At 36.7% G+C, this 27,151-nt stretch overlaps 3 protein-coding genes and 1 long non-coding RNA gene across 5 annotated transcripts in view; 2 read left to right on the top strand and 2 right to left on the bottom strand.

Moving 5' to 3' along the window:
* LOC133517816 (fez family zinc finger protein erm-like) overlaps nt 1-3,462 on the top strand; it is a 30,784-nt gene extending 27,322 nt beyond the window's left edge. For both annotated transcript variants that reach the window (XM_061851248.1, XM_061851247.1), the window contains one exon: nt 361-3,462. In XM_061851248.1, the coding sequence (XP_061707232.1) occupies nt 361-617 (257 nt within the window). In that variant the 3' untranslated portion in view covers nt 618-3,462. The remainder of the gene's footprint in view (nt 1-360) is intronic.
* A 7,872-nt stretch (nt 3,463-11,334) lies between these two features.
* LOC133517815 (carbonyl reductase [NADPH] 1-like) lies at nt 11,335-12,457 on the bottom strand. Its single transcript, XM_061851246.1, has one exon. The coding sequence runs from the start codon at nt 12,279-12,281 to the stop codon at nt 11,448-11,450; it is 834 nt and encodes a 277-aa protein (XP_061707230.1). The 5' UTR covers nt 12,282-12,457; the 3' UTR covers nt 11,335-11,447.
* Nucleotides 12,458-17,352: 4,895 nt separating this feature from the next.
* On the bottom strand, nt 17,353-27,057 carry LOC133517833 (transmembrane 9 superfamily member 4). The gene is made up of 9 exons (XM_061851279.1): nt 26,942-27,057; nt 26,482-26,864; nt 26,236-26,391; nt 25,869-26,146; nt 25,441-25,644; nt 24,129-24,549; nt 23,570-23,753; nt 18,664-18,802; nt 17,353-17,661 (listed from the first exon to the last, which is right to left on the bottom strand). Exons 1-9 carry the CDS (start codon nt 26,957-26,959, stop codon nt 17,561-17,563), a joined length of 1,884 nt encoding a protein of 627 aa, XP_061707263.1. The 5' UTR covers nt 26,960-27,057; the 3' UTR covers nt 17,353-17,560.
* On the top strand, nt 24,556-25,822 carry LOC133517848 (uncharacterized). Its single transcript, XR_009799410.1, has 2 exons — nt 24,556-24,705; nt 25,443-25,822. It is a non-coding gene; the product is annotated as an uncharacterized LOC133517848 (long non-coding RNA).
* Nucleotides 27,058-27,151: the final 94 nt, after the last annotated feature.

Genomic DNA, 27,151 nt, shown 5'->3' with positions numbered 1-27,151 from the left:
TTACTGAATCTAACTCCGATGGACAACTTCTAGAGATATTGGCTTAAGCAATATTATACCTAGGTACCTAAATACAAAATCTTTTTGCTAAAATCTCTGGTACAGAGTCCGACAAAGACGAGTCATGTACATAGATTTCTAGATTAATATCTGCTCGTATTGGTAAATAATTAAAATGATTAAAAATCAAGCTCCTAGTTTAGTGTATTTCCCATGCTATGTTTATAAGCAGTCGGAGCTATTAGAAAAATATCTTCGATAGAGTTTCGTATAGATATATAGTGGCCGATGTACACTGTACACTTACTCATAACTTACATACCTACGATTGAATATTTATATAGAGAACATTTGTTGCAGGCGAGAAACCCCACAAGTGCGTGGTGTGCTCGAAGGCGTTCAGCCAGAGCTCTAATTTGATCACGCACATGCGCAAGCACACCGGCTACAAGCCCTTCTCGTGCGGATTATGCGATAAAGCGTTCCAGCGCAAGGTGGACCTGCGCCGGCACCGCGACTCGCAGCACGCCGACGCCGACGCGCCGCCTGCGCCGCTTCGCTACCGCTACTACGGCGACGAATCACCCACACCACTCGCACCTATTGTCACCAACTAAATTTTAAACATTTTTATTGTGTTATCGCAATTTTCTACTATTTCTAAGTCAATCGCACTTATGTCCGGATGGGGACGAGAAAGCGACTAGCGATCGACTACTTTATCGTGCAAAAACGCATAGAAAAGAATTGCAAATAATAATCGTTGATCACGGTCGTGCACTCTGCCGGCGGCTAGTTACATTTTCCTAAAAGAAAGCCCAGTGAAGATAGGCACAATTCATCACCGCTACTCGTTTCTCACCAATAGTCGTCGGCAGTGGGCAGATGCTTTATATTGTTACCACAACTACGACGAGTCGGTTGAATATTTCATTGTCAACTAGGTACCTATTTCCTTTGTTTATTTAGTGACCAAAGATGAAGACGGCATTGAACTTCTTAATCAAATTTATGATTTGAATCTTTAAGTCATTGAATACCTAATGCAAATGATATGTAATTCATGCACTGACACAGTACAAATTTGTACCTAACGATCGTTGTTTAACTTTGTGTCCCTAGTTAAAAGATATGTGATTCTGTGAATCCGAGGCTGGTAATATATATCAATTGTTGTTACCCTAGGTATATAGCGCCTAAATATTTATTGCTGATAATAACTGGCGTGTTTATTGCACGTCAAATCATGGAATACATTAATAAACAAAAGCATTTATTAAACAACTGTACTTAAACTATGGTATTTTGTGACAAATAAGCATAATCATTGTAGTAATAGAGGCTGCCCAAACAAATTGTCCGAAATCAATTAATCCGTCCTTTGTCAACGTGATAAAAGTTGTACATACAAGTTAATTAATGTTAAGTGTGCATACCAGAAACCTGTCACAGACATGCAGGCAGACCATTAATATAAGAATAGTCTATTGAAAACCAAAGTAAAGTGTCTTAGGTTTAGGTCAGTGTGAAACGCTTTATTTATTTAGAATAAGATGTCAGTAAGTATTGTATCTATGCCTTATTACTTTACACTTGTGCTAATAATAGTTATTGTAATGTTTGACATACATTTAAGAATTTAAGTACGTAAGGATTACCATTATCAGTCGGTAGTCAAAGTCAATCATGATTTATGCATTTAAATATGTAGTAGATATAACTAACAGTCAAAATTACGATACGTTTTCTACATCAAGTATTTTATCTAAGGTAGGGTACACCACGTGTACCTAATTCATGTGATTTTGTGAATTAACATTGTTATGATATGTCGAACGGATTATTTTATGCCTTTATTATTAAGTACTAACTTACCTAAATTATACCAAGTGTCTTATTAAGTAAATAACCAGTTCAAAGTTCAATACTACAGTGGGCCTACCGCGAACCACGTTCGACGTGTTACCTCTCTGTCGCAATTGTAAATGAGTACGTAAGTGTGACAGGGAGGCAACACGCCGAACGTGGTTCGCGGTAGACCCTCAGAATATCCTGCCGTTAATTTGCCTGTGGCAACTGGCAACTAAACGTATATCACCACCACCTACCACTATCAGTAAAATATGATTTTTTTTATGATAAAGGAGGTCAGGAGGCAAACGAACAGACGATCATTCAGGAATGTTGTGTATTGTTACCGTTTTTATTTTTCTTCGTTACCAATAAGACTTCGTAAAAAAGCATATTTAGCACCTGCACTACCTGACGAGCAAGTACATTTGGAACAAAAACTTTAAAAAACCCAAACCATGCCGCATTTATTTAACCTTAAAACAAGTTAATCATATCATACCATAAGTAGGTCGGTAACTAAGCATAGTGATAATTTATCTACCAGTACAATTTTCGTACATTCACCAATTTAATTTTCTGTAAAGTTAGTTACAAAAACCCGGTACATCACATTGTAAGTAGGTAGCTATTAGGTGATTAAAATTTAAATATATAAGACTGCTGTACCGTACGAATGTGCATAACCGGGTACGTATTGTAAAGTGGTCGTTTGCACAGGCAGGCACGATTTATCTTTAGTCACTGGCCACTGATTTATTGATACGACCCTACAAAAGAAATGAAAACGGCAGAGCAGTTGTTAATAGTATATAGGTATAACTATCGTCTGTAATATTTTACATTATTTTAGAGCCCGTGCCTATATATTATATTAAACAATAGTGCAAATTATATTGGTATAATTCAAAAAGTGATGATAAATATTTTATATCATAAATTATAATATACGTTATGCTAGCAATAACGAGCACCTGATGCAATGGTTTAAATATACGCTTCTTTGTTAAAGTTAATTAAAGCTTAAGTTAATTTAACTAGTAAGTATAATTTTATCCTTAATGAGTGTTCTCATTGCAAGTGTGGCGTCACGTTGAATCTGCACATTGGTGAAGATAACGGCTAGAACACCAAAGAGTAACCGCTACGAAAGCTCGTATATACCAGTGTCAAGATTTATTGGTACATTTGTGTAGGTACATTGCAATTAATTACATTCAAATTAAAACACTCTCACCTGAAATGTAACTTCTGATTTGTAAAAATATTTTTGTATTCTAGAAATTCAGTAAGAATACACGTACACAATATTATGTTCCTTGTATTTTTAAATAGTGCGATGACCATTTACTTCAATTTTGTTATTACTACACTTTCTTGGCATTGCGCAAGGATTCAACGCAAACAATTCATTGGCCAATCAATCAATCGTATACCTACCTATACATGTACTGAATATTGCGTTGAGTTCTTGAGGCGATCCTTACTGTTGATGTTACGAATAGGTACCTACTTACTTGCTACTTACACGCAATTTGGTTTTTTGTGTATTTTTTTCAAAGAACTTGTAATTTGTTTAGGCCAGTTTAATATATGAATATTTACCAGCAATCGTATTTGATTTCATGGAAATTCCTACGCGTGACACATACAATGCAGAGTTATGTATGAAAAACGAAAATAAACTGTAATTTGTGTGGCAGGTTTTATCCTAAATACCTACCAACCTAATATCATATTAAAATGCCCAAATTCGGTACCAATACCTACAAATTGCAGACACAAACTAACCACCAACAAACATAACTACAGAATACTTCAATAGGTACCTAATTACCAATCTAACTGCTCTCTAGAACTTACGTGCGGCGTGCGTCGCCTACGGCTCGTGGCAAGATATCTCGGTACTCGTGAAGTAATGACATACTTTCCGCACTAGCATTGAAATTTACTATTACTCTCCCATACAAAATGTCAAGGTCAGACAGCCAAATGAAAGACCCAATTTTTGTTTGCGATTTCGGGGTTGGTCCCCTAGTAAAAGTTGCTCAGTATGACCTATATATTCAAATTCATGACCTGTAAATGATTGCAAGTGACTAAATAAACACCCTGTATAAAAAAAACAATCTATTATAATGGGTAAAGTGACGTTGAACAGCGTTGTACGTCACCTAACCGCGTTCCGACGATCATTCCGAATTAATATTAGTGTTTGTTGTGTCATTTCATTTCATTTTGTCGAGTAATGTAGTAACGAAATCAAAATACGCTGGCCCTCGCGTGATACACATCGATTTAATGTGAGGATGGAGCACTAAAAGAATTTTTTAATATCATATATTGGACTGATAACAAAACAAATTGGTAGATTGCTTACAATACGATTCGGCAATGTTTGTCTTCTCCGTAGTCCATTTATTGTATCTTTTGATGTAATGACTGTTTGTTGCCATAATAAAATATATAAAAAATATGAATACATGCGGCCATTGGATAGGTAGGTAGAAATACTAGGTTTGACGTATGAAGTACACGATCAAGGCGCTGTGAGTTCTGCCCGCGTAGCCAACGTGCCAATCGTTAACTCTCAGCAGCGAACGAAATGCAACTGTCACTGTCGCACTTCTATGCAGGGATCGGAACCGGTTTTTTGCAAAAACATCGAAATAACCATATATTTCGGTTTATTTTATACTCTAAATGTAGGACTCAGTTGTGTTTTCAGATAACGACTTCGTATTATTAGATTGCCTAATTAGAAATGAAGTAATTAACAAAGAACGAAAAAATACCGTTTTCGTTCCCATACAAAAAATACCGGTTTCCAATCCCTGTTCTATGGAAGAGTGATAAAGAGAGATGACTACGATACGCTACGGAGCGTTAACGATTGGCACGTTGGCTACGCGGCCAGGGGTCCTAGCCAAGATGACAAGCGTTAATAGAAAACGGCAATCGAAATTTAAATAATGTAGGGAAATAAAGTCAGACCAAGATAAGTTGGCAGCGACTTTGACAGCCTAGACAGCGTAGATATTATTTTAAACGTCAAACTTCTATGATATTATGACGTTTACTTAACACTTGCACAGACTGGGCTATCAAAATCGCTTGGTCTGACTCTAGTCACGTGACTTTTCGTAGCATCCGTCAACCCGATACATTTTTCTTTTCGTTTGGCGTTTGTCGATGTACGCATGTCATCAAAAAAATATATATATTATAGGACATTAAGTATTACACTAATTGACTAAGTCCCACAGTAAACCCAATAAGGCTTGTGTGGCGGGTACTTAGACAACGATATATATAATATATACATATTTATAAATACTTAAATACATAGAAAACATCCATAACTCAGGAACAAATATCCATACTCATCAGACGAATAAATGCCCCTACCAGGATTAGAACCCGGAACCATCGGCTTCATAGGCAGAGTCACTACCCACTAGGCCAGACAGGTCGTCCAATCAATCTATTTTCTTTTATTGGCTAGGTACATTCATGGTATTTGATATCGATACGAACAAAGTGCCAAAAATATGTACACACTTCCTTAATGTATGGGCAATAAGGGCGTAGTATATATATTTTTGGCACTTTATCCGTGCCGATATTTAATACCTTGACTGTACTAGGCAGGTCCATTTCCCAACGCAGCTCACTGATGGCTCGCTGAGCACGGGGCTTAGCCAAGATGACAATAGCGTTTCGTTTCGTTTTCTGCAAACGATTGTAATCTTGGCTAGGCCCTGGGCGCGTAGCCAACCTGCCAATCGTTAACGCTCCATAGCGAACTAAATGCAACTGTCACTGCAGCACTGTAGCACTAATATGAAAGAGTAATAGAGAGAGATGACTACGCTACGCCACGGAGCGTTAACGATTGGCACGTTGGCTACGCAGCCTGAGCAGACAGGCGTGTGTACCCGGGATCGCGGATATCATTGTTTTTGGATTGTTATTCTAATTACTTTAAACAAAAATAGGAATCGATGAGTTCAATCAAAAATACGATTATGATTTTATTTATGAATTACGAATTTTTAGAAGCAATTTCAAAATTCTACTGGCTGAACCAAAGAGTAAAGTATATAGGAAGAACCCACGGTAACTTTACTTTTTACAAGCTTTTATTTAACTTTCCCTGTTAGTATGTACTTAATTTGTTGGTTTGTTTGTTAGTGTGGGTCAAATCTTGAAAGCTAAATTTGACCCACTTCCCGATTAGCGATTGAGCTGAAAATTTGCATACGTACATTTATTGTCAATATCATGCAATATTATGGTACCTACCATCGAACTGGTCTAATCATGGAGACAGGAACTCTGTGACGAAACAACGCAACCTAATTGTGTTTGAGGTTTTTAGAATAGTCGCAACCGCCTTTTTTAGGGTTCCGTACCCAAAGGGTCAAACGGGACCCTATTACTGAGACTCCGCTGTCCGTCCGACCGTCTGTCTGTCACCAGGCTGTATCTCATGAACCGTGACAGTTAGCCAGATGAAACTTCTACAGATTATGTATTTCTGTTGCCGCTATAACAACAAATACTAAAAACAGAAATAAAAATATTTCTTTCCAATCTCGAGGTTCTCATCCAATCACCGAAGTTAAGCAGCGTCGGGCGGGGTGAGTACTTGGATGGGTGACCGTTTTTATAGATAATGGTACGGAATCCTTCCTGTGCGAATCCGACTCGCTCTTGGCCGGTTTTTTTTTCTTTATTAATTGTCTGTGGTAAGAAAAGTACAGTCAGCGAGAAAAGCTTGTACCAAAAATGAAATGTAATAATGCCCTTCTCCTTATAATATATTTATTTATATTTACCATAACTATTATACAAGGGTTATAATAGTTCTGTTGCGATCTTTTTCTTTTCTTTCCACATAAGAAATTAAAGTCCTGTGTGAAATTTGTCCAATGCAAAAAAAAAATCGTTTCGGGTGCAGTAGCTCAAGAGGACTATATTGTACTTAATGCGATTTACATACAAAATGTAATGCAAGGCACCGTCTTTTATGTCAATGCACATTAACGTCATTAATTTAGATTTTTTATTTTTATCTAATGGCGGAACAAAAATTTTCGTGTACCGCGATAATTTTTATTAAATAGTACGCGGATCCGCGATTCGGCATACGAGAGCTTAATAGACTAAAATAGCCACGGTAAATGTCATTATAGACGAGCTGAATAAATTAAGTATCTGAAATATAGTCCGTCAAGCAATTTCCATCAGTAGAAAAGAGCACTAAGGGTTATCTCCCATAGAAAATTTGAATATCGCGCCATTTACTTACATAAAAACATTACGAAGAGGACAAATTGCTTCCACAGAGACATGTCATGTCAATGATTAACAATAATTAATTTCTCGATTTTAATTTGTCACCACACCTGTACCCCTAGTGTAAATATTTTCGACAGCGAAACGTGACGTACGCGTTTGCGTTAAGTGTCATTTTGTATGAGATTTTTGACTTTCCAAAACTTCCCGCTTGGCGCGCTGTTCAAAAACCCATACAAAATGAGACTTAACGCAAACGCGTACGTCACGTTTCGTTATCGACTAAATTTACACTAGGGGTACAGATGGTGAAGGCTCTCTCGATTGTTCAAAAACTGATGAGAAAGTCGTATTTTATCCACATGTGTGGCAAATTAATCTGATGCAAATTTTGACTTGTTTCCTTATTTTGGTTAGTAGGATTAACATTTAAATGATGATTTTGAATGATTTGGTTTGATTTTGTTGGATATTCTACAGTTAACAGTTAATATTTTCCTTGCGTTGGTGTTGTGAAAATTTTTGTGTTTCACTCGGTGGCAAAATTCTTTTAACCCTCGTGCCTTGTACCCTCGCAACGCTCAAGGTTCCACGTTCGAAGCACTCGCTACGCTTGTGGTTCAATTTTGGCATCTTTCGCTTATCGCTCGCGCGACATTTTTCGCTCGTTGAGTCAAGATATAAGAAGTCTTAATGCAACGATTACAGTCGACGGTACCTTAATTAAAAAGATCATTTTAGATACACAGGATCAAGGATTATTAAACGATATATACTCTGAATGACCCACTTGATCAACTTATATATACTTTGGTACAAAAGATACTCCTCGTATGTAGGTGCTAACTCAACGGTACTTATATAGTTTACATATGTTGTATACATGACCCTCCTCCCTCCACTGTATGTCCACACAGCAATAGTCTGGCTTCTGTGTACCCTTTACTACCCTGCCATCGCGATTTTGTAATACAATTATGTAGATTGGAAGCAGGACAGCTAACGAGAACTGAAACCTTATAAACTGCTGCACACGCATTGGAAAATCCATAATGAGATTTGCTATGTACCACCGACTTACTTGGTTACACCGGGGGCGTATGTAACATATTCACATCTAAAGGCAAACATCATATTGTGGTTGTTATGGAAATAATATTGTAAGTCATAATTTTCTTACCACTTCGCGGGTTATTTCGTATAGTAGACATCTAGCGTCAAGTAGTAGATTTATTAGTACCACTATTTGACACCAGAAGAGATGCAACGGATAGTAAAGTAGTGTTTATATAGTACATATTGTGATAGCTAGGCATTAACTCGTAATCCGCTAATCGTTAATTAACGAAGTTAAATTTTCGATAACGGATTAACTTTGATGTCGCGTGTGAGTGAGAAACTTGCGAAGAAATTTGATTGCATATATGATCGTTACATTGTTTCATTAGTCAGCGCCGGCGCTTAGAGTGACGAGTGTTTTTTTGTTAGGTATACAAATTATAAAAATACTACGTGCTATTTGGATTTTATGTGAGGTATATTCAAATTACGGTCTGACATCTGACCATCTGGGGCCTACCGCGAAAATCGAAATGTTTAATAAAAAATATAAAATAACTATTTTTTCGGGTATCCCTAGACGTAAAGTTGGGATGACATTTTTACACAAATTTTACCACTTTGGAAGTGTCTCCCGCGCAAACTATTTAGTTGAGAAGAAAATTATATTAGAAACCGCAATATCATTTTTGAAGACCTATCCATAGATACCCCACACGTATGGGTTTGATGAAAAGAGATTTTTTGAGTTTCAGTTCTAAGTATGGGGAACCCCCAAAATTTATTGCTTTTTTTCTAGTTTTGTGTGAAAATCTTAATGCGGTTCATAGAATACATCTACTTACCAAGTTTGAACAGTATAGCTCTTATAGTTTCGGAAAAAAGTGGCTGTGACATAAACGGACAGAAACGACGAACAGACATGACGATTCGGACAGAAACGGACATGACGATTTTATAAGGGTTCCGTTTTTTGCCATTTGGCTACGGAACCCTAAAAACAGACGACTTTTATTTTTCCATATAAATAATTCATTGGGACCGTGCGAAGTGCATGGTGGGGGTAAGTAAAGCGATCCCAATCCCAGCGCATAAGGTGGTAAAAATTTGAACTAACAGCGGATAGCGTCTTTAACATTTCGTACAATTATATGGCTCAAAATGAAACTTTGATTTACGATAACTCCTGAAATATTAATTTAAATTGTATGGTGTAAGGGACCATTGTAAGCTATATGAAATGCTTAATATAACTAACGTATTTATTTTGATAATTGTTAATAATGTATCCATCTAAATAGCTTTGCAAATGCCACGTATTACGTGATCTTTTTCTAGAAGTTAGGAATATGTATAGTAAGTTATCCTTAAAAGATAGACATTTAACATCGCGGACTTTTTTATAGACCTATGAATGAGAAACAACCCCACCATACATTGTGTTGTTATAGCTCAAACGGATTAGGCAGTGTTTTCGATTAAAGCTCCTGGCCGGCGTGATTTTTTCCGACAACATCGTTATATTTCAAACAATTTACACAAAACCTTAACAAGTTATATACTTAAGCCTTCCTCAAGAATCACTTTATTGATAGATGAAAGTCGTATGAAAATCCGTTCAGTAGTTTTTAGTTTTGGAGTAGTTTTATAAGATGCAGTGAATTGACGTTTTCCCCTAGAATTGCGGACACTAGGTTGCGTGACAGTCGTGCACGCTCCCAATATCATTACTTTGTTTTAACTCAAAATGTCAAGTCTCTGCATTTAACGACGCGACGTCACAACTGTCACAATGTACGAAATACATTGCTGCTCGAAAAAAATTATGCTCTGGTAGATAAGACTACATAAATTAAAAATATCTTTCAGAATCATTTTATAGCACTAAAACCTACGTCTAGTTTACGTTTGCGGTTATATCAAAAATACACACTGTATATAAAGAAGTAAGATGCAGCCTTCTTGCTACGCCGTAAACCGTAGCGCGGAAAATTATATTTATGGCAAAATATGCCCCCCACAGTAAAAAAAAATACTCTTAATTATTTAATTACTTTTCCTTTCTTACACAACTTTTTGTTGACGCGTTTTTTGAACTTCTACAGTATAAAAAAATTCCACCATGTGTACCACAGTGATACATATGATTCTCCGAATCTGAAAAATCCTGGATTTTTCCTAATTTTTAACAGTCTCCTATGCTTAATAGGTGACAAAATAGTACATTACGATACAAGTGCGAAAAATAGTAAATTCGAAACGAGTGGCGATAAATTAAAACACGACCGAAGGGAGTGTTTTAAATCGACACGAGTTGCGAATTACTTATTCGCACATGTATTGTACAACGTTTTACAGTACATATGACCCTTTAAAAGTTCGACACAGTAACGTAATATGCTAATTTTCGCACTAGTGCGGTAAAGTAGCACCATATGTACTGTAAAAGTATTTTTTTTTAATATAAGATATTTTGGGCCTTGCCTAGATAAGGGTTAGAAAGCAAATGTATGAAGAAACAAATGAGCAGTTGAATTTGTGTCTTGTATACAAAATGGTGGACCCAGCGTACAGTTCTATAGTTGTCTTGTATACCAGACAATGAGATAAAAACTAATAGACTACCAGTTGAGTCTTTGTTCCTATTGAGATATTTGTAGGTTGGTAGAAAAAAATAAAACCTACCTGCATACATATAATGTACATAATATTGTTTCAACTGTTTGTGCTAATATTCTGCTTTTATTAATGTAAATCTACTAATATTTAAAACTAGGAAAGGAAATTAGGAAGCCATTCAATTAGCAATTTTTATAACTACATTTTGGATAGCTTGCATTTGAATATGAAATGTTATGTACCTATATAATTAATGATGTCTCCATTTATAGCTCACCAACAAGAAGTACATGTTTATCAAACTTTGTATAACAGATAAGCAGGCACCTTTTTATCAGCTAATAAGCTACATTTTGTTCCAATAATCTGTTTCATGGAAATGCTAAATAATCTTAAACTGCTATATCTATTTTACTTTCCATTTATTACTTGAATAAAATTACAATTCAGCATAACATCCAAACTGTAAAAACTTTTGTACAAGGTATAAATAAAAACATAACATAAAAAAGGAAACTCTTTATATTTATAGTAGGTACTTGTTTAAAGTGTATGTGACACTATTATCACAGGATTTTCATGGTTGTAACTCTAACAATCATATAACCATTTGATCCTTAATCATCCCAGTTGACTTGGTGGCCATCATGCCACACAAAGGTGCCTTTTTGTGTGGGGGGAGCCTCTAGTGCCAGGTACAGTGGTGCGCGAGCTCCTCTCTCTGGGGTGAAATCTCCCATTCCTTTTGTCATATCAGTCTTGACAAACCCAGGGTGCACACAATTTATGGCTACATCCTTGCCTTGCTCGTTAAAGAGCCTTTGCTGAACAAAGGTTAAAGCTGACATTGCTACTTTAGACACTTTGTAATCACCATAATGTCCCGCAAATGCAACAAATGAACTTTTACCATTCTTTGCAGCTTGTAAGAAATCATTAACAAATTGTAAAATCTCTTCAACTGTGAGGTCATCCTTGACTAAAGTGTCTAACCAAACCTGTTTTCGAATATTGGAAAGCAAGCCCCAGTCGCTGCTAATGTTAATAATCCGAGCATTGTTATTTAAAAGGGGATATAATATTCTTGATATAGTTAATAAACTAAAGAAGTTCGTATCCATAAGTTTCTTTGCATCTTCATAGGATGAAACAGATTTATCAAAATCAAGAATACCAGCATTGTTTACAAGAACATCTATGCCCGCGTGATGTGTGGAAACGTATGTGGCGAACTCTTGAACACTCGCTTCATTGGTAACGTCCAAGACATGGAATAACGCATTCAGGCCAAGTTCTTCGAGCTTTTTAACGGCTTGTCTTCCTCTCTCTTCGTCTCTAGCTGTAAGGTACACAGCACCATCGAACTTTGCACATAGCCCCTTGACGATCTCGAATCCGATGCCTCTATTTCCACCGGTGACTACCGCTACTTTGGTTTCCATTTTGTACATAAAATTTTGGAATCTTAAAATACTACGTTATAAAATAATATTTATCACCAAAATGACATTCCGTCCTACTGCCCCGGTCATTCTTATTAATATTGACATTGACGTAAAAGTTACAGCGCCTATAAAGAAGGTGTTCAGAAACCAATAAACTAACACATCAAATATATAAATATTCAGATCCAATATTAAAAAAACCAAGTCCCGTTCGGACCACGCATAATGGAGGGTTCCATACAAAGAGTAAAGCCAGTATTTAGGTTCCATACCTTCATACAATACAAAAGCCATATAAGCAAAGAGCGGAATAAGATTTTTTTTTTTTTTTGATAAATCTCTTTAATGGTCAACTTATCATAATCAAAATATTTTTTCTAGATTCTTTACATATTTTTCTATTTGATTTAATTTGAAACAGGTCCATAACAAGTCATAAATACACTGGCAAGCCAGCTTTGTCAGTAAAAAAAGCGGACAATTTTAAAAATGTAGGCGCGAAGGGTCGATCTAAAACGTAGTGATTATATGCTCGTTGGGTCGATCTTCCATTGAATTAAACCAAGCTCAGCCCAGACTGTGCAAGTGTTATTTTAGACGTAAAACTACTATGAAATTATGACCTTAAATAACACTTGCACAGTCTGGGCTATAAAAATCACTGCCAACTTAGCTTGGTCTACATTACAAATTTTATTGTTTGTTGCTTTTTCGTATAAAGTACCTCCATTCTTCCATAGCATAAAGGTTCGGGACTACAGACAGTGGGATCGTTTCCGCGGGAGCGACCGCTTATAGTCAGTGCAAAGAGAATTTGAAATAATAATAATAATAATAATAAGCCCGCAGGGCAGCTTGTGGCGAGCTGTTGGGGAGTAACGACCCCACGGACCCGAGTGCTCCAGAGAGTCGGTCAGGGTCTCCGTCTCCGGCGTGTCTTCGTCGGTCGGAGTGGAACCCCAAGGGGACCCGTAGGATTCTCAGCTCTGGCTTGCCTTAATTGGCCGTCCAGAGGGGAGACGTTAGAGCTATACGCTCCAGGGGTGGAAGTGTTAAAGGGCATAACGCCGCGAGTAACTTCGGAGAAAGCGCAGCACACCTCTCGACACCCCTGAGCCGCTCACGCCGGTGTTGCGCCTGGCCGTCTTAACGATGGCGCATCAGGTGCCCATCTAGCGAGTGGCGAGTCACCGCTTGCCTTGATAACACTGTATATCACAATGTTATGGCAGGTGTCCGGAACTCTTAGCAATAGCCCAGTCTTATTTTTCACCCAAATTCAAACCATAGACCAGGACTCTTTCCATTTTTCTGCAATAGCCTCCAATGCCTGCTGAAACCGGTTTATGGGTATCTATTTATGTACACATGAATGGGTTCCAGCAGGCGTTTTACATGACATCAATGCTCTCCAAACGGCCTCTACGTGTTGGATCTATATCCCCACGCACGCCTTATAAATGACCGGGCTTAAAAACCCGAGAGTTTGTAACGGAGATACAAATAATAATAAAGTTTATTGCTTTCACATTGGTGTTCATACAGATGTTCTTAATGAATGATATAATGTTTCACAATATGACACCCTGTAAGGGTATTGCAATTTTATCTAACACTAACACGAAACAATTATAACATACCTACAAACTACAGAATACACAAAAAAAAAAATTATAGTATATGCCTATTTATGGTATTTGTTATCATCTAAATATTCTTGTAAAGAATAGAAACAATTATTTATTAAATAAGTTTTCAAGCTATTTACAAATTTATCATATTTTGATTCTATCGCTATTTCTTTAGGAAGACTGTTGAAAATTCTTACAGACATGTTATAGGGACTTTTATTACTCATTTGTAAATTACTGGCAGGAAGGGCAATCTTGTTTTGATATCTTAGGTTCAAGTTACTAGTGACGGTCTTTAGCTTTTATGTATAGGTCGGGATGTTTTCGTACAAATTTGCATGTTTCTAAGATGTAAAGGGATGGCAAAGTTAAAATATTTAATTTTTTAAAGTAAGGTCTGCAGCTTTCTTGATTTTTTATGTTACTTAATATTCTAATACACCTTTTTTGCAGTATGAACAAATCTACACTATTTGTGCTGTTTCCCCACAAAACGATCCCGTATCGAAGCCATGTCTGTGTAAATGCGTGATAAGCACTAAGAGCTGTTTTTAAATCTGAGGTTTTTTTTAATATTTCTGAGGGCATAAGCAAAGCGTGATATTTTAAAACTAATTTTATCTATGTGTGTTTTCCAATTAATGTTTTCGTCAATAATTATACCGAGGAGATTGCAGTTCTTTATTGGTCGAATTGGGTTGTCTAGGTAAGTAAAATTAACATTTAATGGACTCCGCTGATGGGGTCGGAATTGAATTAAATTTGTCTTTTTTAGATTTAGTTGTAGATTATGGTCGCTGAGCCATTGTATTACGGTATCAAAAATATTATTTAATTTATGAGTTAGATCGTTACTGTTTAAACAAGAGAATACTATAGAAATATCGTCGGCATATAGGAAACTTTTAGTATATTCGGTGTTTATTATTTTTGCCAGGTCGTTTATATAAATTAAGAATAGGATGCAGCCTAAAACACTGCCCTGTGGAATAGAGCAAGTTATATATCTTTTTTGTGACATTACTTTACAAAGAGAGTTTGTTGTTTTGTTAAAATAGTCTATTTCGACATATTGTATCCTATTTGTTAAATATGACTTGAACCAGTCATGAGCTGTTCCACGGATTCCTATGCCATACAATTTATTTAGAAGTATATTATGTTGTACTCGGTCATAGGCTTTACTCATATCAAGTAAAAGCCCTAATGCATACTCTTACTATCAATAATATTAATAACATCATACATAAATTTGTTAACAGTTAATATTGTACACCTTTTCTTCCTAAAGCCGAATTGACTGTCATCGAATATCTCGTATTTATTACAGAAAGCTGACAGACGTGTAGCCATAACCATTTCAAAGATTTTTGAGATCGTCGGCAACAAGGCGATGGGCCGGTATAGGCCAGGGTCGGTCAAGTCTCCCGTTTTTGGTACTGGTTTAACAATGGCTATTTTTAAGGTGTCGGGAAACTTTCCAGTTGAAATAGAGGTGTATTGTCAAAGAAAATTTTGTACGGTGTTTTACTGCCATCTTTCGACACATAATTAAAACTTTTAGAACGTCATTTGACTTTATTAATTATTCTTTCACTGATATCTGTTCAATTTGTTATATATCAAAAAGTGGCGCTATCTTACGGGGCACGACCTAAAGGTTATGACGCCATCACCTATATTATATGTCATCACCTATATCACTATATCTTTGGCTGGCTTATCTATTAGATGGCGCCACTTTATCATATTTTAACAAAATTTAACACATATCATTGCAAGAATAAGGATTAAAGTCAAATGGCGTTCTAAAAGTTTTAATTAGGTATGTGTCGAAAGATGGCAGTAAATTTACGTTAAGTACTACAAAGTTTTATTGGTCAGAGTTCAGTCTGATTCAAAGAATATAATACTCAGTCTGATTTTAAAGTGGTCGTGGTAAGCGTGGTGTAAAAAAAGGTAGGAATTAAAAAAAAAAATCTTAGTAGTATTCTTTGAAAATGAAATAGCAATTACCTCTAATCATAAATTTGTTTTTTGGTGGTAGCCATTTTTAACAAGGAAACTTGAAAACTTTCACTCCTGTGTTTGATTATGTCTGGCGAAATGTAAAAACATTAAAATCATTTAATGACTACATTTAAATGCCGATTCCAACAATATAGAATACAATATACTTTGACTTTTATACAAAGATAAGCCTAAATCGTCGATTTTGTAAGACCCTCTAAAGCCGCGCTGACCAACCTTCGGGGCACCGCCGCTTGACTGTTTGTGCAAATCCGCGGCGGCACTTGACTACTTTTCCCGGTCTCCTTGACACCACTTATATTTCAACAAAAAAAAGCTTCATTTTAGGGACATATAGTGTTACATATATTATCATTTTGGTGTTGAATTTAATAAGCTTCCGTTTCGCCTTACACAATATTCACATAAAACTCATAGATCCTGAGAAAAATAGAAAAAACAAAAAAGACGTATACTTCTCATGATGGCGCCTGATCCTCGAGGTCCCCAAAGCTCGAATTTTTAGGAACGTTAACATGGATCCCAAAGATTGTATGTGTTAAATTTTATTACTGTTACTATTGTTTGAACCCCATTTAAGACCTAAAATCTGTTTTTGTAACCACAATATTTAGCCCTAAACATTTTTCTTCCGTTAATTTCAGTAATTTTGTATTGCATAGCACTTGTGTACCAATTATGTCTGTTTTATTGAAATCCACTCAATAATTTAAACGCTAGAAGAAAAAATGTGATTTAATATTCGGCTTCCTCTAAGCGGCTCTACTGATTTTTCTTTCATAAAACACTTGTTTTACAACACAGGGCAAGAGGAATCTACCAATCTTGGACTAATAATCAAAGAGCATATAATCACTACCTAATAATACTGCGGACGGAATTTCGGTAAAAACACATACATGTCCATTTTTACAAACAATAAAAATTAAAAAAAAAAAAAAAAAAAACAATTAATACAAATATCGAATCGATGAAATAATAAATACTTTATTAGCGATGTATATCGCTGTGCAATTCGATTTATAATCGATTTTTGTGACTGCTTCGTGTTACGAAGATCTTTATGATAAACTTCATGAACACAAGCTTAAGTATAAAGTGAGAGATAATATAATATTGTTATTCTTCATAATTATTGTAGTATATTTCTCAAATCTGGAGCACCGACTGTACCGGAATCGCTTCGCATTTTTTGTCCATTAACTCGATTTATATTCGATAAAAGAATCGATATAAATCAATCATAAAAACGTCGATTTATTGTTACCTACGCCTTTGAATCGGATCACCGTGGCGATAGCGTTGCACATCACAAAATCGCTTGCGTGACGTCATAGTAGGCATCAAAAAATTGACACGCTCGGTCCCCATATTATTGAGCATGTTTGCAGCGTCTAGGTACAGAAATGCAGATACAGAATGTAAATTTAATTTAATTACAAAAAATAATCTCTAAATGCACATAATATATTGAGAACCTACATATTTACACAACTCATTCAAAACACTTGTTCTTTGTCAATCAGATCAACACAACAATGAAATTAATTTATAAATTACAATACAAATAAAAATTGTACACACGTAAACATCATTACCACAATATATATTTAATTCTTATATCTAGTCAATCTTTACGGCCGCGTAAATTTTCCTAATAAATGTATAGGCGGCGAAAAATCCAATAGTCCCAGTCAAAAGCCAAAAAGTCAATACCATTAGACCTGTAACATAAAGAAACAAGATTTATTTGTCATAAAAAGATAAATGGATAACGGACTTAAGGCCGAGCCACACCGGTCGCGTGTGCTGCATGCGTAGACGTGTACATTCCATACTGTTCCGGCCCCCAATTACACCGGTTTACGCGCACGTACAAGCATCCTGCGTGGCTTAGCCTTTAACACAATCTTTGTCTAATATACCTTATATATTTATGTATTGGATTGCGTATCAATCAACTGTGCAAAAACGAAAGCTATGCGTCTGCACGCCCCGAATGCAACGCCGATCGATTCTAGTAAACTTAGTAATATAGCTGCAGTGATAAATGTTTAGAAAAATGTACACAGAAGGCCTACTGCGAACTACGTTCGACGTGTTGCCTCCCTGTCACACTTACGTACGACTTTACAAGTGCGACAGAGAGGCAACACGTTGAACGTGGTTCGCGTAAGCACTCAGGTGCATTAATAAACTAATAAAAATATAGTTATTAATTAATTAAAAAATTAAAGTAAATACTATATTTTCAAGTGTGAAATAATAGTTATGTTTTACAAGGGGCAAAGTTGTTGTTTAACCGCTCGTGCTAATATTACCCGATACCCGAGCAAGCGAAAGATACCAAAATTGAATCACGAGCGTAGCGAGTGGTTCGGGAAGTTGAATATTGAGCGTTGCGAAAGTTTCAACGCACGAGGGTTAAACAAACTTTGCCTCCGAGTGAAACACAACATTTTCACCACACCAACGCGAGGAAAATAATAACTATGTGATAGCAAAAAAAAAAACAAATCAAATCAAATCCAAATGGACGTAATTAAATATTTATCATCCAAAATCATCATTTGAAAGTCAATTCTACCAGCTAACATAGGGAAACGACTCAAAATTTGATTACTTTGCCCCACATGTGGATAAAATGCAAGTTTCTCATTCGTTTTTGAACAATCAAGAGGGCCTTTACCAGTTGGTGTGGTGAAAATATAATATGTTATTTTTACCTGTGTATCCAATATAAAGCAGTGTAGGTATAAATTCCGTAATCTCCAATTTAGTGAAGAAGTAAAATATTGAATAAATCAAGATGTAGACTGCAGAGCCTCCAGACACAATAAAACTTTTCCACCACCAGTGATAATCCTGAAATATGTAATATTGACTAATTACTCGCATTTACATTGAACTAATGGATTTAAATGGAGTTGACAGCTGTCACAGGTTTTAATTCATGGACCCAGCATAGGTTTTACCTGTCTCTAGTTTTGTTTTGTGAAATGACGCTTAAAGGGTCATAAAAAAAAACAACTTGACACTATTCGTAGGTCTGACAGGCAAAGGCAAAACCTATGCCATTGCAACCACATGACTGAAATAACAATTAGATATACTTTTTTAATGGGCATACAGTATAGTATTTATTAGATTTGAAGCCGAGCAGGTCATTTAATAACTAGTATATAGTAGTAAGTAAATGAATTATTATGGGACAATCCTATACAAATTGACTCAGGGTCAGTTGCACCAAAACGTCTGTGAAGTTTTATGGTTAGTGCTATGTGACGATTCGTAGTCTAATAGCCCCTAGATACTTATAGTACGGTCGCCAAATCTCAAAAGCCCTCTAGAAACACGATTTAATTGACTCGGCTCGGCCTTACCCACAACCGGTATCAATGTGTTCGGACAGTTCTCCTGATCACCGTACATGCGGTAGTAAAGCGGAAAAATGGTGGAGGGGATAGTAATGACGTCACAAAGATGGCGGCCGGACCTATTCTTTTTGGCGGTGTATCTCGAAAACCACTTAACCGATTTTAATCATCGAGGTGTCAAATAATAGCTTATATTATGGAGATTATTTCCTTTTCTACAAACATTTACGTGAAACGTATAGGAAAAAAAATAACCACAAAAAGCAGTTTTTTTATAAAATTATTATTTTTTATTTTGTAAAAATTTCCGTAAATATTAGCATTTCGCAAATTTTGTTTAATATAAAACATATTGCTTCATTATCAAGGAATATAATGAGCCTTAAAACATACAGATCGAGTAATAAACAATGAAGCTACACTCATTTATTTGCGCATGGGTAACGATAACTGGCTTTTACCGGTCGAAACTGTGGTGACTGTTACGATACGTATTGAATGGAATTTATAGAGTATCGGTTTTAATTACTGAAATTATAATTAAAATTATAAAAACCAGACACAATAATGTTACCTTACTTCGACGTTTAGTCTCTTTTTTCGTCTTAATCATAGGTAGGTACATATTTATTTTTACTTAAAAATTTTATACAGGGTGAACTTTTAACCACCAGTCATACTCTGCGCAGCGACTTTATAGGTCATACTTAACAACTTTTACTATTAGTAGTCCCAAAGCCGCTCCGAGGCCAGATTTAATTGACTCAGCTCGGCCTTACCCACAACCGGTATCAATGTGTTCGGGCGTTTCTCCTGATCACCGTACATGCGGTAGTAAAGCGGAAAAATGGTGGGAGGGGATAGTAATGACGTCACAAAGATGGCGTCCGGACCTATTCTTTTTGGCGGTGTATCTCGAAAACCACTTAACCGATTGTATTCATCGAGGTGTCAACTAATAGCTTATATTATGGAGATTATTTCCTTTTTACAAACATTTACGTGAAACCTATAGGAAAATAATAATCACAAAAAACATTTTTTTTTATACATTTGGTTGGTAGGTTTGTCTTATGTTTTAAAGCAGTAAAATCTTTCAAGTCGAAACACAGTATAAATATACATTTTGTTGTCTAATCTAAAAGTATGATGTTCATTGTTTAAGACTGATTAGTGATTACTGAATTAAATAACATGCTATTTGTTATTTTTGTTTTATTTTTTAAATCAGGTATTAATTTATTCACTATGTATCACTATACAGGCAAAATGTGTATCATAGTTGGTCTGTAAGTACTTACTACTTGTGTCGAATATAGGTATAAGATGAAATTTTAACCACCAGCCATACTCTGCGCAGTGACTTTACAGGTCATACTGAACAACTTTTATTATGGGACCAATGCCGAATCACGCAAGAAAATTTGGATCTGGAATGACACCCACTGGCTGTGCCCTACCACACAAAGCGAGATGACATTCACAATGCCCATACCTCTCTTTTGGACGTAGTTTAAGGACGTACCCGGGTCCATGACGCATGCTCGCCACACCGCTGCTTAAAATAAGCTGACGCACCGTAAATTGAACTGCGTAAAAATCGCAAAAAATATTACACGGAGATCTTATGGCAGACACCGTACTGGTGACGTAAAAGACGCAACTGTTTTGCGAACAAAAAAGATTCGCGTAAAGCACGTCACTGCGATTCCGTACCGTCACCGTTTTTTAAACAGCGGTGTGGGGAGCATGCGTCAAAAACGGTACGCATACGACGCGTCACTGCGATTCCGTATCGTGACCGTTTTTTAAGCTGCGGTCTGGTCGCACCTTGTATTGTATTGTATTGTATTGTATTCGGGCGATTTTTCCGCAACTCGACGACTTGCGCCTATTTTGCGTGATATGTTGGGGGTGGGCTAGTCCTGCCAGCCCAGCTCCTCGAGGAATCCTATCAAACCTTTGATGTTGAGTAGGACCTCGGGGAGGTCTCTCGGAGATCCGAGATGTTTAGCTCTGTATGGAGTCACTCCGCTGCATTCCAGCACCACGTGAGAGGCTGTTTCTTCTGTCTCCATGCAACCTCGGCACAGGGGACTGTCTGTGACACCTGTTGTGAAAAGATGTTTGTTAAATAGTCCATGACCTGTTATGACACTGGTTACCATACTCAGTCGGACCTTCCCTAGTTGCAGGAGCGCCCTTGTGAGTTTTCCGTTGATGCCAGGCATGGCTTCTTTTGCCTGTCTGCATCCAGTCTGGTTCAGCCAGTGTTCTGTGTGTAGTTTCCCTGTACGTGCCAGCAGCATTGAGCGTACCTTGCTAAATGGTATCGGAAGAATCGGTTCCGGACCAATCGCCCCCGCATTCGATCCTTGCCTGGCAAGCTCGTCCGCAGCATCGTTACCTCGGGATCCACTGTGTCCCTTGATCCATTGTAGGGTGATCTTGTTATTATGACATACCTCCATTAGTCGTTCGTGGCATTCGTGTATAAGTTTGGATGTAACTATATGGCTATTTAGAGCCATTAAGACTGCTCTACTGTCGGAGAGTATGCGGATGGAGGATCCTACTACCTTCCTTGCAGTGATGGCAGCCGCCGCGTTTATGATGCCCATGCACTCAGCTTGGAATACCGAGTTATGGGCTCCTAGCGGAGTGGTGATCGACATGTTCAGGTCTTCTGAGAAGGTTCCAGAGCCCGATCCGCTGTCTGTTTTGGACCCATCAGTGAAGATTCTCAGCTCCCGGGGATTGAGTCCTTCATGATTGTCGTCCTCATATAACTGTATTTTGTACCTTTTATCGAAGATAGCTTGTTTGTGAATCCGGTCCGTGCCTGACCTAAGCACTGGAAATTCGTCATACACCTTTTCCAGGCATTTTGTGTGAAGAGCTCCTGTGATGTTAGACCATATCTTGAGGGTTCGCAACCTTACCGCTGAGAGACTGGCCTCTTGCTGTATGTGTAGGTGCAGCGGTGGAAGGTTTAGCATGACCTCCATGGCTGCAGTCGGGGTAGACCTCGTGCAGCCAGTGGTGGCCGCGCATGCGAGCCTTTGAAGTCTTTGTAGTTTGTCTCGTACGTTGCCTAGGTTTGTTCTTGGCCACCAAACCAGAGCACCGTAACAGAGTAAGGGGCGGATTATCGTCTTTTAGAGCCAGAGGGTAATTTTCGGGTTGAGTCCCCACCTCTTACCAATCATCCTTCTGCACTGCCAGAAGACAACTCCCGCCTTGTCTATCCGTTTGTTGATGTGGTTGTTCCAATTGAGTTTATTGTCGAGAGTTAGTCCTAAGTACTTAACTTCATCGGACAGCTGTAGCTCAGTTTGGAAAAGTGTTGGTCTGGTAAAGTTGGTCGCACCTTTATATGGGACAGTCAAAATTTTTTTCGCGATTTCGGAATTGGTCCCATAGTAAAAGTTGTTAAGTATGACCTATAAAGTCGCTGCGCAGAGTATGACTGGTGGTTAAAAGTTCACCCTGTATAAAATTTTTAAGTAAAAAGAAATATGTACCTACCTATTAATAATTTTAACTATAATTTCAGTAATTAAAACCGATACTTTATAAATTCCATTCAATACGTATCGTAACAGTCACCACAGTTTCGACCGGTAAAAGCCAGTTATCGTTACCCATGCGCAAATAAATGAGTGTAGCTTCATTGTTTATTACTCGATCTGTATGTTTTAAGGCTCATTATATTCCTTGATAATGAAGCAATATGTTTTATATTAAACAAAATTTGCGAAATGCTAATATTTACGGAGATTTTTACAAAATAAAAAATAATAATTTTATAAAAAAACTGTTTTTTGTGGTTATTTTTTTTCCTATAGGTTTCACGTAAATGTTTGTACAAAAGGAAATAATCTCCATAATATAAGCTATTATTTGACACCTTGATGATTAAAATCGGTTAAGTGGTTTTCGAGATACACCGCCAAAAAGAATAGGTCCGGCCGCCATCTTTGTGACGTCATTACTATCCCCTCCACCATTTTTCCGCTTTACTACCGCACGTACGGTGATCAGGAGAACTGTCCGAACACATTGATACCGGTTGTGGGTAAGGCCGAGCTGAGTCAATTAAATCTGCCCTCTGAGCGGCTTGGCGACCGTACTATTACTAATAGCTCCCATTTGACCTATTCTAACATTCTGGTAACTACAGAACCCTACACTTAGCATGGCTAGACATGCTCTTGGCCGTTTTTAAATAGTAATATTTAAACAGTATATTTACCTCGCCACATAACTGGAAGTACACCATAACAATTGAGATTTGTGAAACGGACACCACCAAAATGCAAAAAACTAGGAATAAAAATCCAAACAGGTAATAAAATTGATTCTCCCATAATGCATTGAAGATGAAGAATAGTTCTATAAATACAGCCCCAAATGGAAGGATGCCAGCCATCAGTATACTGAAAATAGAAAGATGCGAAATTAATTCCAGTCTTCCTTTAAAGATGTTTTTTTAAATAAATAAATATTTGGGGACAATCTTACACAGACAGACCTAGCCCCAAATTAAGCAAAACTTGTACTAAGGGTACTAGGCGAGGATGCTAAGGATATACATACTTAGATACATAGAAAATATCCATAACTCAGGTGCTAATATTCCTGTTCCTGATAAACACAAATAAATGCCCTGACCGGAATTCAAACCCAGACCTCCTACTTCATAGGCAGGGTCATTTTAATTGATCATAATCAAGAACTTTTTTCTTTCTGTTTTAAGGGTTCTTATTGTAACAATTATTGTCATAAAATGTTTAATGTGTTCATCAACTTACCACACAAAAACATTCATATACCAGACTTGTTCTGGCACCTTCCTTGGAATGAAATTGGTCCTTACAGGATGTTGAAATGCTTGAGTTTGATGACATCCAAAATAATATCCTAAATAGACCAGTGGAAGTGATATGCAGAACCAGAGACACAACAAAGCCATCATCGTGGAAAACGGTACAGCACCACTGGAGTGTTTGCCCATTATAAAGAAGTTTAAAAAGAAACAGGTGCCAAAGACAATGGCAGGATAAAGTGTGGCTGTCAGAAAAGCAGCTTGCTTCCATTGTTTGCCTTTCATGGTGCTGTAGAGGCGGGCAGAGTAATATCCAGCTATCAGACCCATGAATACATACAGGAATATGGCAGAGGTCATCAGTGCACCTCTGCTGGCAGGTGAAAGCATACCCAGCATGGCCACAACTGGAAAATAAATAAACAAACCTTGTTATAAAAATAATAAGTTTTGTTTCAGAGAATTCGAGAGAAGACATTTAATTTCCCTCCTCATCCTCCAGAGGTCCGCTTGACATCAACATACTGGCCTGCACTGGAGGGTTTTTTACTAGACTTATATGAGTGAGTATATTTTGCAGAACCAGTCTGTTAATACTATGTTGCATATTTGGCTCAAAATTCTTAACATTGTCTTGTTTTTAGTCCGGAAGTTTTGTATGGGATACAATTTCGTTTTAATTTTACTCATGTTAAATGTAATCTACAGCTAAAAAGACATGCAATAACACTCATCTTTTTTATTTATTTGTAAAATACAGAAATACAAGCGGCATAGAGTGATTCAAAACAAGACAATGATTCAAAACAAGACAATGAAAAAAAACCGGGCAATTGCGAGTCGGACTCGCGCACGAAGGGTTCCGTACCATTATTTATAAAAACTGCAAAAAAATTATGTTTCTTGTATGGGGGGCTCCCATAATAAAAGCCCTGAAATATTTATTTTATTCCGTTTTTAGTATTTGTTGTTATAGTGGCAACATAAATACATCATCTGTGAAAATTTCAACTGTCTAGCTATCACGGTTCATGAGATACAGCCTGGTGACAGATGGATGGACAGACAGCAAAATCTCAGTAATAGGGTCCCGTTTGACCCTTTGGGTATGGAACCCTAAAAATTATGACCCATTTAAATTAAGCAAAGTGAATAAAAGTGAACTTTAAAGTCAAGAAAGATTTGTATACCATATACACAAAATTTATATAATATTTTTTACAATACTTAAGGGTTAAACTGTGGTTTTACTGACACTGGGCCAATAAAAATATGATTAAGTTGGATAGTTAACTTACAGATAGTAATGAGTGCCATCAAAAACACTTGAATGCCACTGCCAATAACAGCTGCAAAAAGCATCCTCTTGGGTGGAGGTCTAAACACATCACCATGCACTAACTTCCAGCCAGTCTCCTCCATCATGTCATCAATGCTTTCATCTGAATTATAACGGGCAATATCTCTTCTTAGTGTCCTTACCATTATCATGGTCAATATGCCTGAAATGTGACACTACTTAAGACCATTCATGGAACAACCAACTTTTTGAAATAATGATATTCCAAATGTCAAGTTCTATAGTTCAACTTATGTCATGTTATGTCTATCTTCATGTATTATGTGTGTTTTAATGTACATTTATTTTAAGGTTGTGCAATAAAGAGGATTTTAATGTTATTGTATTGTATGTCTACTTCAAAAACCAGCCTAAATGCCTAAGTACCTGATAAGAAGAACAATACAACAATAGAGTTAACAATTGAAAACCAATGTATCTGTACATCCTTCATTCCCAAATAAATATCCCATCTTGATGCCCAGCTGATATCTGATTCCCCCCATTCCACAGAGTATGTGAAGTATAACTTTGTACCAGTGTCTTCATTTACCAGCTGGGGCTTTGGGTCTGAGGGAAATTGGCAAGAATCATCCGAAAAAGTAAATTCATCTTTGTCAACAGATACTGTTTCAACTTCAAAACCCACAACTCTATAAAAATCCCTGAAAACAAATGGCAAAAATTGTTATTAACTAATCTATCAATTTCAATAGACTAAAGTTTTCAGAAATGTAATAACTGTATTACTTACTGACTGTGTTTGTGATATTTTAAGAGCAATTTCAAGTGATTGTTAATATATGCTTTCCCTTTGGACATGAAACCAAGTCTATAGCCCTGTTCAATATTCCTCTCTGATGTATCCCTATTCAGTACTTTAGTAGCCACTGGTAAATTATCCACTAACCTTGAAAAATATAAAACATTAGTTAATATTTCCTTATGCTGGATAATCATTGGTATGAAATAGACATAGGGTAAAAGAAAACAGTCTTACAAATGAACAAAATATTCATGTTCAATTCGGCTTGCAACCTTTTCTGACTCCTCAACACTCCAATTTATAGGATTATTCTTCTGATGGCACAAAAGTCGGCACTTGATAGTTTCTGCCATATGAACTTCATATGGTGTATTTACTATACGGTCACCTCTTAATACCTCGCCCAAGTTTTCGGATTTATATACGAAGGTGCCATTCTTTGGCAAACACAATGGCAGCGAATAATATTCATAGGGTAACTGGGTGTGAATGCTGGTCATTTTAACAGCTTTAACTTCAATTCTTTGGCCTTTTTTGAATTCTACTGGCGCTACTCCCGGAACGTAAAATCCATTACTAAAGGGAATGAGGCTGATTATTATCGCCAGGGAATGTACCTAAAAATAAAACCATACCAGTAAGTACATTAACTGTCAGGCAAATATTTAAGCTACTAATTAGAACAAGTACTTACTATAAAGATTTTATCCATTTTTCTAAATATTTATTGATAAAATACATGAAATGACAATGACATTCCGCATACATACCGCAGTCAAACTAAAGTACCACAGACCAGCACAGAAAAGTGGACAAAATAGGTGACATTTATCAATCATAGACTACACGTACATATATTTTTGTATTGTTAAAATATTTTATTTTTAAAATATAACTTTTAAAT

The sequence above is a fragment of the Cydia pomonella genome, chromosome 5 (assembly GCF_033807575.1).
Source record: "Cydia pomonella isolate Wapato2018A chromosome 5, ilCydPomo1, whole genome shotgun sequence".
NCBI classification, from domain to species: domain Eukaryota; kingdom Metazoa; phylum Arthropoda; class Insecta; order Lepidoptera; family Tortricidae; genus Cydia; species Cydia pomonella.
Note: the sequence above shows the minus strand (reverse complement) of the source record. Positions and strands in the feature narration are given on the sequence as shown.